The 19804-nt window shown below is 37.1% G+C and overlaps 1 protein-coding gene across 1 annotated transcript in view; it reads left to right on the top strand.

Annotated features, from left to right (window-relative positions):
• The first annotated feature begins 2604 nt into the window (after window positions 1-2604).
• LOC123864482 overlaps window positions 2605-19804 on the top strand; it is a 68869-nt gene continuing 51669 nt past the window's right edge. The window contains exon 1 of the mRNA XM_045904960.1: window positions 2605-3206. Within this exon, the coding sequence (XP_045760916.1) occupies window positions 2745-3206 (462 nt within the window). The 5' untranslated portion in view covers window positions 2605-2744. The remainder of the gene's footprint in view (window positions 3207-19804) is intronic.

The following is a 19804-nucleotide window of genomic DNA, read 5'->3' as shown; positions in this document are numbered from 1 at the left end:
TCAACAGAAGGCTAGCGAGAAAGAGACATCTCAGTAGACTGACAGAGATAAACGACATGCGCCTGCGTCACCATAATTATACGTCGAACTATATTAAATATAGCGCTGAATTTGCGATTAATTGAACAATAAGCAACAGTGGTGGGCAGGTAAGCTAATTTAATCCATCATCCATTTTTGCGCAACGGAGCGCGCCAGTCTGGCGAGTCGCGAGTGACATAGCCACAATCGTTGTTAGCGAATGCAATAACGATTGTCATCAAAATAGCACTACAATACTACAGGGTGACCGGTAAACGATCCCGTTGAGGCCTTGTAGGAATGCTATCAAATGATGACAAAATCAACAACTATGAAAATAAATAAATAAATAAATGGTCCCTATTTGAGTTATTGAACTTTTAAAAAAAAAAAACGCGCATTTGTTTCTTTAAAAATAAATAACAAAAACTAATGCGTAAACGTATTTCCCAACGTTAAAAAAAAGGTAGCTGACAATGTGTAGGTAGATATTTTTACAAGATTAAATAAATAATTCAATAAATAAATCTTTATTAACTTACAAAAAGTAGTATTACAGGCTTTAGTGTGAGGCCCTACCTCCTGAGGAAATGAAAACTGTGTTTCGGGAGGCAGTGTCTTCCCATAAAATATTGTATCAACAAACAACCATTTCATGTACCTAAATTAATAACAACTAGATAGATTATTTTACATAAGTAGGTTAGGTACAAGATACAACAATCCATGATGCTATAATCCATACTAAATAAAATAATAATTAAAAAAGTATGCCTGTCTGTAAGTCTGTCTGTTATACAAAAGTTAAAAACAGACGTATTTTATCTTTTCACTGCCCATCCATTTTGGGGCCATTTCGGTCCATAATCAACGGATTATGGATGGCCCTAAAATTCAATTTCGTGATAGTCGCCTAAACTATTTCCTTATGGACTTAAAATCTGTAATGTCACGTAATAGTTTTACGAACAATAAACGGCCAAGATGTACAAGGTGTAGGTACTTTTTTACCAAGATGTAGAATCAGGGCTTATAAGTAGAGTTATTTAATATAAATTTATTGTTTTAATGTGATAGAGTCAAGAATCAGTGGCAATAATTCTTAAGTGGGTATGCAGGAAACCCATCAAGTTGATATGTATATTTAATATACCAGCATGTATGTTGTGAAATATTTTACCTATCAACCTGTATATTGAAAGTGCAGGTTTAACCACGGCTAGCATACAAATTGTTAGCATTATGGGACCACCATGACAATTTGAAAATTGCGAGACCATATCTAGCGTATCTATACGTGTTATGTACCTAAATCCTATGTAGTTTTTTTAAATTATAGGTAAGCGCTGATCACAATCACACCTGATGGAAAGTGATGATGTGGCCTAAGATGGGACGCGTTTACCTAGAAGATGCCTATTCACTCAGATTACATAGATACTCGTACATGCAAAATGTTCTCTTCTTCGTTTCCGTGTTGCATTTTGATTGGGCCTCCTTGTACTTAAGCTGTAGTAAGGTCTTTCTTCCTTGGTTGTCATTGGTGCCTCTAGATATTGGGCCATGTAGCTGGAAACATTATTAAACAATAGCATATAAGATTTTGTTATAATTACTGGTGGCTCATAAAGAGTCGATCATAAGCCTGCACTGTCTACTACAACGCCGTCGTCCATCGTTATCCCAACCAACAACTTTGATATTTCAGTCTGCCTTCCCCTCGTGACTAGGTACTAGGGATAGCTAGCAATGTTTAGTATTCCCTATTGTAATATTTTCCTGCTATGTAGTCAGTCATAGTTTTTATAACATCGGAGCCTAAGTACTCTTTTTACGTTTAGGTGCATGTTGGCTTGATAAGTGAAGACTTTCGCAATGAGTTCCTAGGGGAATCTTATGAACTCGTTGTGAATTTTGTCTAAAGATGGATATTTTCGTTTTGGTGATAGGTAGGTATTATGTCGCTGTTCGTGTGTATACCTAAAAAAAAATACTTTGATATTCAACTATAAGGTTTGAAGTTTTAATCAGAGGAAGCACTATTAACGATTTAAAACCCAAACCAATATTTTTTTTACTTATTTCTGTCTGTCTGTTTGTGCACGCTTCACGTTGAAACTGCTGAAAGTGAATGAAACGCAACATCCTATAAAATGCTCAAGCATTTCGGTAGTAAACGATGTAAGTAATGACTGGTCTTAAATTATACATCATTTCCTCCATCCGTGTTAAACTAAGCTATTCAAAGTTTAAAACTTTGTAAATCTATGAGAAGTATTTCATAAATGGCGCCAACTTTCGATGATTGTAGTACGGCGCCATCTGTTGTCCTACATGGATGATAAAGCTGACATGAAACGTTTCTGTCGTCCCGGTGGCGTGGGATGCTAGGGCGACAGGGCGTGCGGCTCGTCAGCGTAGCGCCGCTAGAGGGCGGGCGGGCACGCGCGCAGGGCGGAGGGCGGTCGGGGCCGGAGCGGCGCGCGCAGGTTACATAACGGCGGCGGAGGCCGTAGGGGCGCGCGCAGCGGGCGCGGGGCGCGGGGCGATCGATGCGCACCCGGGGGGAGTCAGTCGAGCGGCGAGCGAGCGACATGGCGGCGCGCCCACCCCGCGCGGCGGCCCCGCGGCCCGGGCCGCGCGAGTAGGTCGCCATGCGCGATGCGGTATGAGGCAGCGCCGCGCCCGGCGGGCCGGCCCCCGCTAGCGGCGCCGCCCCCGCCATGCGAGCGCCGCCGCTGCTGCTGCTGCTGCTGATGGCGGCCGCGGGCCTGGCCGTGAGTCCGCTCGCGCGCCTCAACCCCTGGCTGAGCGCGTGCGACCTGGAGGAGGAGGGCGCGGGCGCCGAGTGCGGCGAGGGCGAGCGGCACGCGTGCGGCGGCGGCGGCGCCGAGACGCTGGCGGGGCGCGACGTGCGGCCGCTGTGCGCGCTGGGGGCGGCAGCGCGAGCGCGCCGCCTGGCCGAGCTGCGGCTGCGCGCCTGCTGCGAGCGCTCGCCCGCCTCCGCGCTGGACCGCGGCGCGCGCGCCGACGTGCTGGCCGGCGGGGAGCGCTGCGAGCGCACGCTGCACGACCTGCTCGCCCTCGACGCGATGGTCGCGCGCGTGCACTGCGACTTCGCCTACATCCTCCAACGCTATGACTGCGACCAGTCCTACTCCGTACACACGTGTCACGAGTGCCAGGTGAGTGCTCCGGCGCGATCACATCAACTATGGTTGTTTTCATCAGGTTACGGAGGAATCATAATGACCCGTAATGCATTACGTGTATGGATCAAAATGAAGTTAATATGATCTGCTTGGAGCCACCGAAGAGAGCATTCTTAAAGTAGATACAAGAAATATTTCCAACGATCTCTATCATTTCAACGATTTTTATAGCTGGTCCTCGCTCTTCTTCTTACATTATGATGTTTGATGAGAGATAAGTAGTTGAAACGGTTAGTACCATCGCACGGGTATACGAATTGTTTCGCACGACATACCTAATTGTGTCGTGACCTGTGTCAAGTTCGGAGATTGTGATTATAGGCAGGTATCGATCCTCTTGGTTAGTCACTTTAGTGGTGAACGAAATAATTGTTATGTAGGTATCATACCTATCTTATAACTAGTGAAGCAAAGTACGAGTAAATTAAACACCCCATCAATCTTATTCGTCCAAGCTTATCGATAATAGGGTCTTGCTCCATAAGCTACTTACCGCTATACAAAAAATCACATCACTTTATTACTGCAGTCGAAGACCCTATTGTGTCATCAACTATGCTAGCGGATCAAGCTGTTTAAGTAAGTACCTACCTCTTCTATTCGATTTTTCATGAGGTCTGTAGTTCCATTCCTACCAGTAGGACCGCTATTTTTGGCCTTTTCACTATATAGAATTATATACCTAAATAAAAATAAACGTTTGTTTGGTTGTGTTGGTTCATTACAGTTTACTTACTCAGCGGTTCGTTACCTATGCGTTCGGGCAACATTCACATTACGATTGAGTTAAAACTTTGTGCAGTTGTTATTAAGACTTGCGAGAAGGTTTCTGACATGGTATTGCCAACGTACAATAGATGACGCGCGAGTCACATTGCAACGCTTGCCGGGTATTTGCTAGTTTATTTTATATGTCTTTATGAAACAATAAAATTAGCCAGTCAGTTAGGACCGCTGTCGGCAGTGAAAACTAGGAAAAAAATAGGAGTTATTAGGAAGTACTCCGATTACCGCAATATCCATTAAAAATTGAACCTTAATATATTGCGTTATGGAACAAATTTTAAAAACTAATCAAATCAGCTTATCGCGATCTTGAAGTTGTTACCCAAAATCGTCCAACGCGCTTAAAGAAATAATAACCCCTATTCTAAGAAGTTTTCACTTCAAAAATCGGTCATCCATTTTCGCTCAATAGAAGTTCGTAAGTAGTAACCTAGGTATAATAGGTACATTCATATCGAGTATAAAAAGGTCGAAATCAGAGAGGTGGGTAGAGTTAGCGATGGGTATAAGAAAGAATCGGACTCGCCCACGTTCCAATGAGGCACCTTCTATAGCAATCTTGTAGTAGACTGGAAAACCTTTCATTTATTATAATATAGACTCTTTTTAATTTAGACTTATACCTATTATAACTTTGATATTTTCGAACAATATTACCTATAAGAGCACGTAACACAACAAGGTGGGCTGATCAATGAACAGCTGATACTTGTCAATTAACAAGTTTTTCACATTCTTTTTATTTTTCTTTCTACATGCTACCTCCTCATTTTTATGTTATTATAATGAAACTATAAATATGTGAATGAGCCTTAAACCCTAATCGACTATGTACCTACTAAATATGGGTAAAAATGTATAATTTAACATCTTGAAAGAATGAACAAGGTGTTTTCTTACATTAGTCTAATGTAGAGCATCTGGCATAATCAGATAAAGATTGTCACGTTGATATCGCGCTTTCTGCAAATTTTGTATCTATGTATAATCTTTTTGATCCTTTTGCTGCTTTAAAAGTTCAAAGATTTATTTTAATTCTACCTTTCCACAGAGCCAGTGAGTTTTTTTGGTACCTACCATGCTTGTAGTGCTCGATTCTTGGACATAATGTTATAAGGTATACATAAATATTTGTAGTAGGTACTTAGATTAACTTTTGTAAACATTTTATTCGTTTCTTTCTTGTTATTATTATGATTATAGTCCGGGTGGCAGAATGGCAATGAACGCAGTCACAAATCATATTTTACGATTGCTATCGCAATCGATTTCTATTAACCGTTTTACGATCCTTGCATCAGCTACTTCAAATTTTTCAAGAGTTTTGAAAAGTGTTTTTTTCGACTTGTTTCTAATTTTCTTATAGCCAGTTCCCCCTAGACGCAAATAAACGATGCTTCGTTTGTTAAATAGTTATATTTATATCACTTAATACATCAGTTAAGGGGAATGTAAACGCTACAAAAATACAACGCTGAATCCCGGACTATTACGATAATAAAAAAAATTCACCTAAAAAAACAGTCGGGTAAAAAGAAGACTTTTTCTTTTTCCTTCAGAGTAAGGCCTAAAACTACGATAGTAAAAATAAAGTTAGTATATACGTGTAGGTAAGGTTTGTAATAATCGTCACCTTCCGTATAAGTAATGAATATGAAACCAGGTCCCTGGGGAGGCCATTATTGTAAAAAACTACGAATTGGGTCGCATGGTACGCATTTCTGCCATTGACAGGTAAAAACATTTGGCATAATGTGATGGCAAACTAGCCAGGCATAAATAAAAAACCCCATTTCGAGATTTTCACGCTCTAGCAATATCACTGCAGCGCGCGCGGTCCTTACGTAAAATAATTTAAAAGGACGAATTGATTGAATTGAATGAATATTTGTTCGCAAGACTCGTTATTTTAAATTAAACAACACTTTTTGTACGCGCGTAATAACGTTGCTATTAATAAACAAAAAAAAAGCATGAAATAGAGGTAATTTAGCTGTGAAAATGAACAGGTATCACTTTAGGAATATAGAGTTATTGGTGCTTCCTGAAATAAAATAAAATGTCCTAAAACATATCTATGCCTAAAATAAGCAATCTAAACAAAAAATAAATAATGTTTCAAGATGTAGTCATTTGTTTTTTTTTTTTTTTTTAAACATACTTACCAACTTAAAATGTACCAGATGTAAAAAGTATCGTAAATAACTCAAAATTTAAAAAACGCTCGACACAAAAACCTCTATAATAAACTAGAAAAGAGCTGATAACTTTCAAACGGCTGAACCGATTTCCGATCCGAGCGAGTTCCGAGTCGAGTGAACCGACTGAACACTCTCGATCAAGCCACCTTTCAAACAAAAAAAACTTAATTAAAATCGGTTCATTCGTTAAGGAGCTACGATGCCACATACAGATACACAGATACACACGTCAAACTTATAACAACCCTGTTTTTGGGTCAGGGGTTAAAAATTCACTTCTGTTGCAAAGTTACGGAGTGATTAGTATTTAATAGCAAGCTAATTTGCAAGCATCGAAGATAAGAACCAGAAGTCAATTGTTTCAGCAACATTAATGGTTTGAAATTTTTGAAGGTAGAACCAGAACATGCAAGAGAAGGAAAAACTTCAGTATTATAATTTTTCGTAGTTAAAAGAAAATAAGAATTAATTATTATCAGGGATAGAAGAGATATTTTAAGATTAAATTCTATAGTAAGTATCTCTATGTTTTACCGTTCATTGATTTTGAGCACACCTATAATTACGCGCATCTCCTACCCTCCTAAGGTTGACTGGCAAATAAGTTTCTCGAGCGAAGCCGCCTTTGGAATTCTCGCTAGGAATGGTTAAAATTGACTGCATAATATAGTTTGAAGGTGAACTCGTCCAAAACGATATCCATGCAGGTTAGGAACTATAAAAACATTTACCAGCATTAAATAGACATTAAATGGATAACAAATTGTAGAGACAAGGAGCACAATTTTCTTGGCGTTTTATTGGACATTTACTCGTGCTGGAACTCTACGGCAACTAAATCAATAAAACATTGTCCAGTTGCAATACGATAATAGTATGCCCATAATAAGCGACAATTTTTTTTTTTAGTATAAAAATATTTTCACGCAGAAATTACTCTATTTTATGTTAAAAGTAAAAAAAAAACAACAATAATAGTAGGTATAACTAGTAGGGTTTGTGGTTTCACCTGCTGGTAATTTGTCATAGTTTTTGTATAAACTTAGTTATGTCTATAAATATATTTATACAGTATATACTATATAATATATATTGAACTTTAACTTCTTCTGTGTAGCTTTTTTGCACACCTCATTAATTTACCTATAATATTTCTGGAAGGCGGCAACCCTATATTATAGTTACACCATCTGAATGTAACACACTGATGTAAAGGTGCGCTTTCATGGGCAATCTTTTAAGCAATTGTTGCTCGGCAATACGTATGGATCAATCTGGAGCAATATGTGGAGTAAACTGGAGCAATTATTTTACATAACCTTGCTGAAAATTTCAGGTAAGTATTGCTGGGCATTACAGTAAATAGCCGCGACGTCATAATTGCCTGGAATTGAGGAATGTCAATTGCCCGTGTAAGCGCACCTTAACACGGTTCGTTGACACCTTGTCCTGTAGCGTGTCAGTAGCCATTTCCTATTCAAGCAGATCACCTACAGGCTGCATTCGAGACACTAGAAAGCTTTCAGCCGTTTGCTAGCCCGTTAACTCGCTGTTTGTTTGTGTCGTAGCTAACATCTCCCGGGTGTTTATTGGTTGTTTTAGATGAGACTAGTTTTCGAGTTGTTTTTAAATCAATACGCATACATAAATGGCATGGTCACAATGGTCTAGTTATTTTAATTTACATTCCAAGAACATTTATGAAGCGATATTCTTCTTCTATTGTCGTAAAAGTTTTAAAACGTTTAAACATAATAATAACTATTAAACATAACAATAACATATGACAATACTAATCTATTGATATTGATTGATCTATTGATTGGTGGCCACGGGTTTATACATATTCCATAGACAAATAGTAGGTATGTGTTATTTTCTATAACAATACATACCGTCGTGGAATCGTGAAAGTTTCGGAATGATAAATACAACCGCTATACTACTGATGCATTGAGAAATTTAGGTACAACTTATAGGGAAGAAATAAAAATGTATTTATTATGTTACGAACGTATTATGCTTATAGTCACGATTGCTAAATTGTCCTAAATCGATACTTAAAAGTTAACCCAAAGTATTAGCCATAAGAAGTCGAGTTGTATTCAATTCAAATCCGTTCAGAATTTTCAGCGCAATATGTTTACGCACAATCAGACAGGTAAACAGACAGAAAAAATTTGTATTGTATTGTATTTGTAATGAAAAAAATTTATAACACCCCCGACAAGTGAAGGTTACAGTAACTAGAAAAGAGCTGATAACTTTCAAACGGCTGAACCGATTTTCATGGATTATAGCTAAGAACCCCCTCGATCAAACTTTTCAAACAAAAAAAACTAAATTAAAATCGGTTCATTAGTTTAGGAGCTACAATGCCACAGACAGATACACAGATACACACGTCAAACTTATAACACTTTTTGGGCGCTATTTTATCCTTACTAATATTATAAATGCAAAAGCGTGTCTGCTTGTCACGTTTTCACGGTCAATCAGTTTAACCAATTTTTTATCCGCAGTTCCTGAAATCAAAGAGTTCCTATGACGTTCTCAACGCGGACGGAGATGTGGGCATTAGCTAGTAATGAAGAAATAAATAAAGAACGTAAAAAGAATGGTTGTGGGCGATTGCTCGTAGGTTTAAAGGTTAGTGAAGGTTCTACTCCGCAAATTCGTTTATTCAGTAACTGTTATAATTGATGTCCTTAAAAATATCAAACCCACACTGAAATCAAAATAAACAGTAGAATATTTAATTACCGTGGCCACGTGACTAACTGAGAGACAGCACACAACCTAACCGGTGGATCTAGAATGGAGCCTGGCTTGCCTATACTGCCTGCCTTTTTTTTTCAAAGTAACGTACTTGTTGTACTAGTGACGTCACCAGAACAAGAGTCTAGTCACCGGTACAAAGATAGCTTATAATATCTTGAAATATAGGTTTTATGCGTGGCCACTATTTTGGAAAGAAAAATGGCGGGCTACTAGGTGAGCCAAAATCTCCAAAGCCCTTTGGAGAAGCCCTTATTTCTTGAGTAGGTACCTACCTTAAGAGTTCGCTAAGGAGGGATTTTTTGAAATTCCACCCCTAAGAGTGTGAAAAGGAGTGATAAATTTTGTATGGAGAGCCATTTAAAAAAAAGTTACGATGTAACTTTGAAGAAAATAAGATAACGCCTGTTTCATTGGTTACATGTGCATTGGAATGGTTGCATGTGCTCGTTGCGTACCTACATGCGGAAGAAGTGTAACTTTTTTAGTTGTCTGAGACCTGAGTAATAATGTCTGTCGAGTAATGAGAGCAAAAATTTAAGCAATAGTTTCCTTTTTACGATAATCTTATCCCCCAAATGTCGATTTTGAAAGAATTCTGTCCAATAACAAGGATTTCAAAAAGGCGTTCACTTTTTAAAATTATCGATTTTATAAAAGTAGCGATAAATTCATATTAATTTCTTAAAAAAAAAGATATAATTCAAGGATAAAGTTTGAAACAAAAAGTAAAAATGATTTATGAAAATTGTATTGACGTCATATTAGTTACAGTTAGGTACTTCCGATACAATTTTCATAAAATCACCTCCATGCGGTACCTAAGCTTTCCTACGCGGATAAAGAAGTTTCACTTCAAAAATTTATTGCCCAAGGGTGAATGGGGATGATAAATTTTGTATGGAGAAATAAACATTTCGTTTTCAACATACCTATTGGTTTTGAAATTTCTTGTAAACTACTTGAAAGTAAGTAGGTATGTAATACTAAAATTTTGTAACGCAGATTCTGTACAAAGAAAGGATTTTGAGAACTTCCAATTGACACGAAAACCAAGTGAAATATGTATCTCGTACTTTCTGCTCTAACATTTTTATATTATTTTTCTATGTTTTTTGTGTGGCGATAAATAATTAATTTATCTTCGAGTATCTATCTAACATTTTCAAATATTAACTATATAGGAACTAGAAAATATTGTGTCAAACGAAACGTGAGGAGGTATTTTCCCTAATACCGATATAATATTTAAGTTTAGTAAGTAAAATATTACCTACTCTGAAAATAATGAATCCAATCACACAAAGTCGCGGACTAATGTTCACCTGATACTTTGTTCTCTTCCCTAGTAATTAATCTTTAGTGAGAAGTAGGTAAGCAATGAGTTAGCCGAGATTCGATAAAACAACGGATAAGTCGAGGAGTTCTGAAAGCAAAGTGCGGTAGGGCCTTGCGAATGAAGTTTCATTCAAAAACACGTCTGGATTGAGGTTAAGTGGCAGTGCGCAGGCGTGCCCTCCCGCGCATGCGCCGTGCGGGACTCCCGCAATGATTTAATCCACCTTTCCCAATATTTTGAATCTTGCATTTTAAGGTTACTCATCACTAACCATTTTAGAAATGCGAAAGGTGTTTGTTCTTCATTCATTAGCAACGGAGCCACTGATCGACGTGATTTTTTGCATGGGTATAGTCAAAATCTATAGACAGGCTACTTTTTATCCCGGAACATCAACGAGTTCCGTCAGTCAGTTTCTAATAATTTATTAATTTTGTTTTCATAATTCGTTTAAATTTTTGAAGTATAAAATTGTGTATATAAGTATTTTACTAAAGTACTCGTATTTCTTAAGGAGCATTATTTAAGGAGTAAGGGTGCCTGTCAACTAAAGTGGAGTGGAACGGTGATGTTTCAGCAGACTAATCAGATTATTGAGAGATGACGTGATTAAATATTTGCGTCATCTATCAATAATCTGATTGGTCTGCTTAACACAATACTTACATTTTAGTGGACTGGCACCTATAAGGCATGTTTATACAGAAGCAAAGAGGACGGAGACGTGTTAAGAGCCCGCTTTATCGAAGTGATAACTCGTTGGCGGGTGGAACCTAAAATAATGTTGTTTTCATAGATGACGGAAACAAAGTTATTGTGCGTGCCACCCTTTCCCTATAACTAACTGCACTTCACCACGAGAGACGCCGGTGAATGAATTTTGCTTAGGGTTCAAAGATTTTTTAGTCAAAAACGGTAAAGTGACTTAATTGCTGATCGACGTTTGGATTTACGCCTATTTTTGGCAAAAGAAAACATTTTTTTACACAAACTAAAGACATTTGAAATTATTTTGAAGTAAAGCGTGACGTAGAATTGTTAATTTTTCGTTTTTTAATTTTTTTTTACAATTTATTTACGCATGAAATGGCTTCAAAATTTGACTTAAAATAGAGATTTTTCAATTATTTTTAAAATTATTTGGTGGACAAAATAATATTGTTAATCTGTGGGTATCGTTATCCACAACTCATGAAAATTTAATGAAGCGTTTAAACGTAAAGAGCAATAGGGATTATAGGGAGAATTAGTTATAATAAGGGCTACCAACCATTATGAATTTTTCAAAGCCTTCCGCTTCTGGATGAAAATTGATCCATCTCACTAAGTAGGTACTTTCGCGGAAAATCGGAAGTCTTGATTCATTTTGTTTTAAATGTGATCGTAACTTATACTTCTCGTTTGAAAGTAGCAGATGGTAGTCGCAGTTCAAAAAAATATTCAAAGATACCTTACCTACTGTGTAAAAAACAAGAGACAAGAATAAACTAGGTAATATGTAGAAATCGACGTACCTCTACTCTCTCCTCGTCCTATTAATAATAACTCATCACGGTTCCACGCCTGTCTAGTATTACAGATACAGACGTAATCAGTAATTTTAAGAAGCATTGAACAAATTTTGCCATAAGATACTCGTAGCTTTAATTTGTACACAATTTCATCCTTTATTTATCAGAACAGGATCCATAAAATTTGTTTCCTAAGTAGGTATGTTATAACAAAATAAAATGTATCCAATGTGAGCAACGATCATAAAGCGTTTTAAAAAAAAATCTCCCCACAATATTGTTTTACATGGCCGTTTAGTAGAAAAAATGTTTTTAACAAAGATCGCCAAGTATTGCCCACGTTGGCGTTTTAAGTTGCCGTGCCGCGAGACAAAGGGAACAAAAGGCGAGAATTATGGCTTGAAACCTTTCAGCCGAAGAACTCTTGTGAAATCTTCATTAAATCTGCACTACGTCATTAGGTGTCTTAAGTAAGCGCTGTACATTTCGGTGATCACAAGCAATAGCGTTTAATGAAAGGAAGGAAGAATAATGTGTTCAGAGTACCGAAACACCTTGAAGACTTTTATGGAATTTAGTTTCAACCTATAAAAGGAAAAGATGACTGACTGGCTGATTGACCTATCATTGCACAATGTGCTTAAACCACTGCTGGACTGATCAGGCTTTATGGCATACAGCTATTAATGACATAGATATCTGCTAAGACAGGATCTTTGAAAATTTAACTTTGTAGGGATTATTAAGGGTTTCAAAGTATGAAAGTCTGTCAGTTTTCAAGTTATATCCATAATAATTGGTATTATTAGGCTTCCGATTGAAAATATACCTAAGGAAAATATATATTTTCATGATTTTCGGAAATTCTAATGAAAACGTTTAAAGGGGCATTCACATGCAGGTTAAGGGTTAGGTGAGAAGTGATCAAGGTTTTTCAAGAATCAATTCCACGCGGACGAAGTCACGGACAAAAGGTAGTGAATCTAAGAAAAGCTTGATATCTATCTATGGATACAATTTGAATACATTATAAACTACAAAGTAAGTATAAAACTAAAATCTTGTTACTAGATGAATAATTAGAAACATTCGTGTGGCAACACCGTGCAAAGATTTTATTTCACCGCTATTACTCTTATATCTAGTTGACCTACTTATATGCGGCTTAGACGTACAAGCAAAGTTGAGTTTACCTTAACTTATGAAACAGGAACTAATGAAAAAGATTCAGTATCAGTTATATTAAAATATACCAACTAGACTTAGTTTGATAATAATTGTGGCGTAAGTAACGCCATCCGCGTCGTGAGGAAACCTGAATACTTGAGAGTTCTAAATAATGATTCATGGGTGTATGAAGTCTGTTAATCTGCACTTGGTCAGCGTGGTGGACTATCATTTTAGGCGTAAGATAGGCTTACAGTTGACGACATTATACGTAATAAAAAGCAATTATCAAGTCATAGAGTAAAGTATGTTTGAGGTCTATCTAGGTTAGAGCACGCTTACATACCTACTCGTAGAAGATACCTATTCACTCTTGCCTTAACTATTGCTTAAAACCTGAGAGGAATTTAATAGATGACCAGCGATAAGTTGAGATGATGATGATGATGTCAATTATGGGTACCACAATATAACATTGCGTTATGCTTTATAGCTGAATGAATTAATGATGTGGCTTGGTTATATTACATTTTCAGCGAGCACGTTATTCAGTTTACCCTTAGGACATTAGTTCATAAATCTAAAATCTAAATTATGAGTATTGCACCAAAATAGTATGGTCGAAGAGCTTACCTAAAGCTGACAGCGCTAAGACCCGACTACTACCTGCGACCTGTCGACAAATATTACATAGCGATCGATATAGTAAAATTGTTTTTCTGTCAATTAGTGTATTTTAACATTGCACTATATTTATATTTATAAACTCAGAATTTTCTTCTCTATCATTTGATATCCCACTTGATATAATAGCAAAAAAAATTTTTGGAGACCCCCACTTTCTTGGATCTAACATCCGTCAAGTCGATTTTTTAGTAAATATATAACCTTTTAGTATGGATGTTCCCCGGACCATAATAACGAATTGATTGACACCTCATTCATCAAAATCGGCTTAGTAGTTTATGCGCTACGGTGGAATACACATAAATACAAACCTACATAGTGATACATACACTACACATAGACTGCTAAAATCATAACTTTATCTTATGGCTTTGCTGTAGTTGAGTAATACAAATTGCCAGTTGCAAGGATATGTTTCCCACTAGAAAAATTATTCTAATATCCTCTACCGATATTCGATAAAATTCAATTCGTCTGGTGTAAGTGTAAAAAAAGGCAAATTGCTTACGGTCGCGGTGACGGCGCGCTCCCTTGCCGGAAAGAGTGACTAGGGCGATACGGAGCTAAGTTTCCTGCAGCGAAACGATCGCTTCCTTCGCCAGTCGCTACAGTCCTCGTGTCGCCGCGCATGCCACTCTAAGGCACAACGCACACTTGCAGAGTGAAGTGGAGCTGAAGCACAGAATGCTTAAGTTTCATGTCACTCAGTGAAGCAGCAATGTAGCACCAACCAATGTCAAATAGGCTCGGTGACTATCATTCATCGTTGAACACTGAGTTAGCTAATCAGCAGGCTAAAGTGACATAGACAACTTTTAATTTTGGAAAATTAAAGAGTTCCCACGGCATTTAAAAAAATTGAAATCCACGCTGGGCATCAGCTAGTAAGTATGGCATATTTATATAGTCTTGTCTCACCTTTATAGTTGACCCACTTATCCACGAGATTTATTTACTTGAGAAAGAAGAGGCAACCACGAACCTCCGAATACGGGAAAGCGAATTAAAATGAACGAAGATCTAAGATTTTTGGATGCAGAATTTGTACTGAGAAAGAATAATTGACCAAATTTTAACTAATATACCCCAAATTTCATCCGCGTGGATTTAGGTTTTTAAAATCCCGCGAGATCTCTTTGATTTTTCAGGATAAAAGGTAGCCTATGTCACTTTCTAGGTTTTTAACTAAATCTGCATAGATATAAAAATCACGCTGATCCGTCGTTCCGTTGCGGCATGAGTGAAGGACAAACCAACAAACAAACACCCTTGCGCATTGATGGTAATGATAGATATAGATAGAAGTCTTTATTGCACTCAAATAATGTAAGCGAACAACACAGAAGGAAGAAAACAGAAAAAAACAGTTGTGTGCAAAGGCGGCCTTATTGCTGTAAATTATTAGGTATAACGCTTAGACAATATTATTATTAGTAATAAATGCTTTTTATCTATCTTTGTTAGTTTTAATTTCATCAATCAATCAATCAGCCTGTTCGCATCCACTGCTAGACATAGGCCTTCAAAAGAGCGCGCCACTACACACGGTCCTCCGCTTTCCTCATCCACCCACTTCCCACCACCTTCTTAAATTCATAACATTATAAAAAATATTCTGTACTTGAAGTATACCTAAGAACAGCAAATTGGTAATGATTATGAACCTCACGCCTGTTTTTCAGTATCTGTGGAGAAACAAAACAATCATTTTCCGTAAGCAGCTATTCCATGCCGTCGCTCGCAGTTAAACTCACGGTGACCTACTTTCTAGCGTGATCTATATGTACCTACCCTCAAATATAACCTTTATTAATAGAATTGTCTGCAGCGTTGTATTGTGTAATAAGTAAGTAGGTATTAACACGATTTCGAGTGATCAATTAATCATGTATGGTTAATTGGTTGCTGTTCTTTAATATTATTAAAAAGTTCAAAGAGTTGAATTGAAACATATTGACAGTGGTGGAGGGTTATTGAGGGTTGTGTTATATAGAAAAATAGAAATATAGGATAAATAGAAATAAAAAGATTTTTGTTAAATAAATGACAGTAGGGGCTACCAACAGAACTGAAAACTATGGAATGAGTGTTTTTTTTCTAATTTTTAAATTAATTTAGTATAAAAAATTAAAATTTCATGATTTTGAGGTCCAGAGGCAAACTTTTTACTGGGTACCCCGTAGAGCAAAACCGTAAAGGGTTCATCTGATAACAATGATCATCTGGTGTAGTTAACCTTCCGCAGCTATCTCGCAGAGAGGAAGAGAGTTTGATACACCCGTGGTAATGATCGCTAGCATTTCACACCTTGCCCAAACCTTCGTAACTTTGATGAAATGTGAGTAGATATGTCACAAACTGAGTTAAATGTGTTTGACGTTATAACATAACTCGGGGAAATGGAATTACCGTTGTTTCAACATTAATCCGTTTTGTGACAAAGACAGTTTTTCCACTCATTTGTGTATACTGTAATTGGTTCCTTTTAGGTACACTTTTCGTTTGAAAGAAAAAGTGTTGTGGGTCATACGCAATGTGGAGGGTGTTGCAAGTCTAACAATTGTTTTATATACTTAGGACCCATAATAATAGATGCGAAACTGTGTATGTTTGTTTGTCTTTTAATTACGCTGCAGCCAAGCAACGGATCAACGTGATTTTTTGCTTAAATATACTTAAAAACCTTGAGGGTGACACAGGCTACTTTTCATCCCGGAAAATCAAAGAGTTCCCATGGGATTCTCAAAAATCTAAATCTGTGCGGATGAAGTCGCGGGCATTATCTAGTAAGAAGATAAGTACGCAATCGCAAGCAAAGATACATTTTACTTACAGCCAATTTTTTGTCGTCTCGTTTCAGGAAAGTGTCGACGTGAAAATTTGTAAAGTTTCCTGCTAAGTTACATTCATTTATTTCTGCTACCGTTTCTCTGCTTTAAGTTTGAATACTATTTTTACGCTTACCTACATTTAAACTTTGGGATGAGGGTGGTATGTGTGGAGGGAGCATCTACGAGCGTGCTAGTACGTAGGTAGAGTCTTGCGACTGAAGGATCTAGAAGCCGAAAGTGTTATCTTTCCAAAAAATACCCCTTAAGAAATAACTAGATTTGTGGAAGAGGCCACGGCCTTCAGAAATGTGGAATACCAGGCAAAGAGAGATATATTAAACTCTACGAAGGATGTTATTAGTGCCGGCTGTGGCTCGTAACTTGAACTGTGTGATTGAACTGTTTTGTTTAATGAGGTGTCATTTTTCCTTCAGGGTCGCGGGTAAAGGACCAAGTTTTGGATGGAACATTAAGGAACAAAACAATTAAAATATAATTGGGAATTCTCCATAACTTATACACATTACATAAAATATCACAGGGCGCACTAATGTTGTCACGTTCACACCCAAAAGATTTGCAGTCTCAAAGAAATATAGCTACTAATTTTTAGCCCGGAAAGTCAAAGATTCCCGCAGGGTTCTTTTAAATCTACATCCATGTGGACGAAGTTGCTTGCATCATCTATTTATTCTAATTTATCATAAACTAGTTTAGCCCGAGACTTCATCCGCGTGGTCTACACAAATTTCTAACTCCTATTTTACCCACTCAGGTATTGCAAGTTCAAAAATCCTTTCTCAGCGGATATCTACATCTAAATAGCTCTGTATGCCTTTCAGCTTATATCAACTTTTTCTTTTATATATTTAGAAGAAAAGATGAGAATTTAAAGATAAGTTAGTAACCTTAAAAAGGAGTAGATAGGTCATGTTATTTTCTTACCTAGTTACCTACAGTAAGAAAATACATAAGTTTTATCAAAGTGAGCATGCTTTTCCATCAGAATTGAATTTTTCCAGCGTGTTTTTATTTCGTTCCATTCGCGGGCTGTACGTTTTCTAGCGCTATATATGTTTGTCTAAGCTCTTCAGCTAACACTACGTTATATTTTGATGTTTGTTTGGGGCGACATCTTCTGAGATGACACTTAAATTGTTTTCAGTTATAAGTAAGTAAGCTAATACCAAGGCATTTTTGGAGTGAAAACTTGTTAAGGCGCGTTGGGCGATTTTGGGATGGGTAAATACTTCAAGGTCACGTCACCGACATACTAATGCTAATTGTGCTCGGAGTGCCGTTAGATGTAACAATTAAATTAATGTCAATGCTTTTAATATACAAATTGTGAAATTTTAATTGTAATTTTAAGTTTTCATTTCTTTCGACCGTCCCCACTTGACAGCCAATTTTAGGTTACCGTACCCAATGGGTAGGTACGTAATCTGTACCCTCAATACGAGATTTTACTTCTCACCATCTATACGAATAAATAAAATTGGAGTGTCTGTCTGTAATTTCGAAATAACTACCTCATATTAAGCTCATATGGTTATTTGAACGATACCAACACTGAATAACACGTTTTTAAAACTTTTGTCTGTCTGTCTGTCTGTCTGTCTGTCTGTCTGTTTGAAAAGGCTAATCTCCGGAACGGCTGAACCGATTTTGACGGGATTTTCACAGACAAGTTGAAGATTGACCAGGGCGTAACATAGGCTACTTTTTTAACCGATTTTCAAAAAGGGAGTTGTGTTTTTCTACCTATGTACACCGAAATCTCCGAGATTTCTGAACCGATTTGCGTAATTTTTTTTTAATCGATAGAGAAACTTTGCGACATTGTTTCATAAAAAATTTGGAGTCCAACTCCTCAATCCTGATGCTGCAGGGGATCTAACCAATACACGCGGGCGAAGCTGCGGGCATCAGCTAGTTTTGAATAGAATTCGTGTCGAAACAAAATAACGTCAAAGTAAAATGGACCTAAGTTCACTTGATTTAAAACCAAAAATTCAGTGTCATTGATTTTAATTTCGCCACGTTTCCGCTTGGTTCGCTAGCTGTGAATATAATATGTACAAACTTGAGCATTAAAACAAGGTGTTTAAGGACCATTTTACTTTAACTCTAAAGAATTAATATTTAATACACCCAAAATATAATGTTCGTAATTATGTACGGGACCCTAAATAGCGAGTCCCGACTCGCACTTGACTGGTTAATTGTTTATTACATAACTATTAACGATTCAAAAGAGCTTGATAAATATTTATAAGCGCTGGATTCGGCGAAAGGTTGTATGCTAATCTTGTACAGTAGTTTCATTGATTCTGAATTGAACCGTTGTAGAGCTCCAATCAGACAAGGAATAAAATATGTCCTGCGATGGTTAAAAATGGTACATTTCGTGATCCGTGATGAATCGGTAACGTTCTCGACTAAGGGTCGATTTTTCTATCGCCAAATAATATTTGACTGTAGAACGAAATTGACGTTTTGACAGATTGTTTATTGAAAAACTGTCAAAATTCATCGATTTAAGTATATTCCATGATCGAATTCACTATGGCATGCATCTTGACAACTTTTTACTCCGAGACATGTCTCTAGTGTTCATGTGGCCTTTTTTCATTGATCTAATTTCCAATACCCGCACCTTTGGATCCATATCATAACTTCAAACAAGCAAAGTTTTATGATGCAGCTAGCGACAAATAAAATTAAATGCAACCAGTTGGCATTGTAAAGTACAAATGGAGTAAGCGAAGAGGTCTTCAAAGAGTTAAAGTATCTTGGCTTGTTTGCGAACCCGAGAGCCTCTCTAAACAGAGATGGAATGGCTGAAACAAAAAAATGTTAAGTCTTGTCTCTAACTAGAACAACTCTTAACTTAACTACGCCTCAAGGCATTAGCATTTAGCATGTCGACGAATATTGGTCATTGGGCTATGTTTTGGTTGCTGGATTAAAATATTCAAACTTTCCATTTGTGTGTTAATTTTTGCTCGCTATTTGAATAATAGATTTTTTTTATTGAGGATTTCTCTAATTGAGGATTAGAAACGCGTCAAGATCGGATGAACAACTTCTTTCAAAAATGTTAGTCTGTCCTGTCTGATTCAGAATAATAAATAGGCATTAAATTCGCAAAAATATTACATCAAAATTAATACATCATTGATTATTTTTGAATCGGATTGCAAAACGGATGATCTTCCATCAACAGATTATTTAATTAACTAATGTCAAAGCAATTTGATTGATCATG

This window comes from Maniola jurtina, chromosome 4 (assembly GCF_905333055.1).
Source record: "Maniola jurtina chromosome 4, ilManJurt1.1, whole genome shotgun sequence".
NCBI lineage: Eukaryota > Metazoa > Arthropoda > Insecta > Lepidoptera > Nymphalidae > Maniola > Maniola jurtina.
This window is presented reverse-complemented; position numbering and strand designations above follow the sequence as displayed.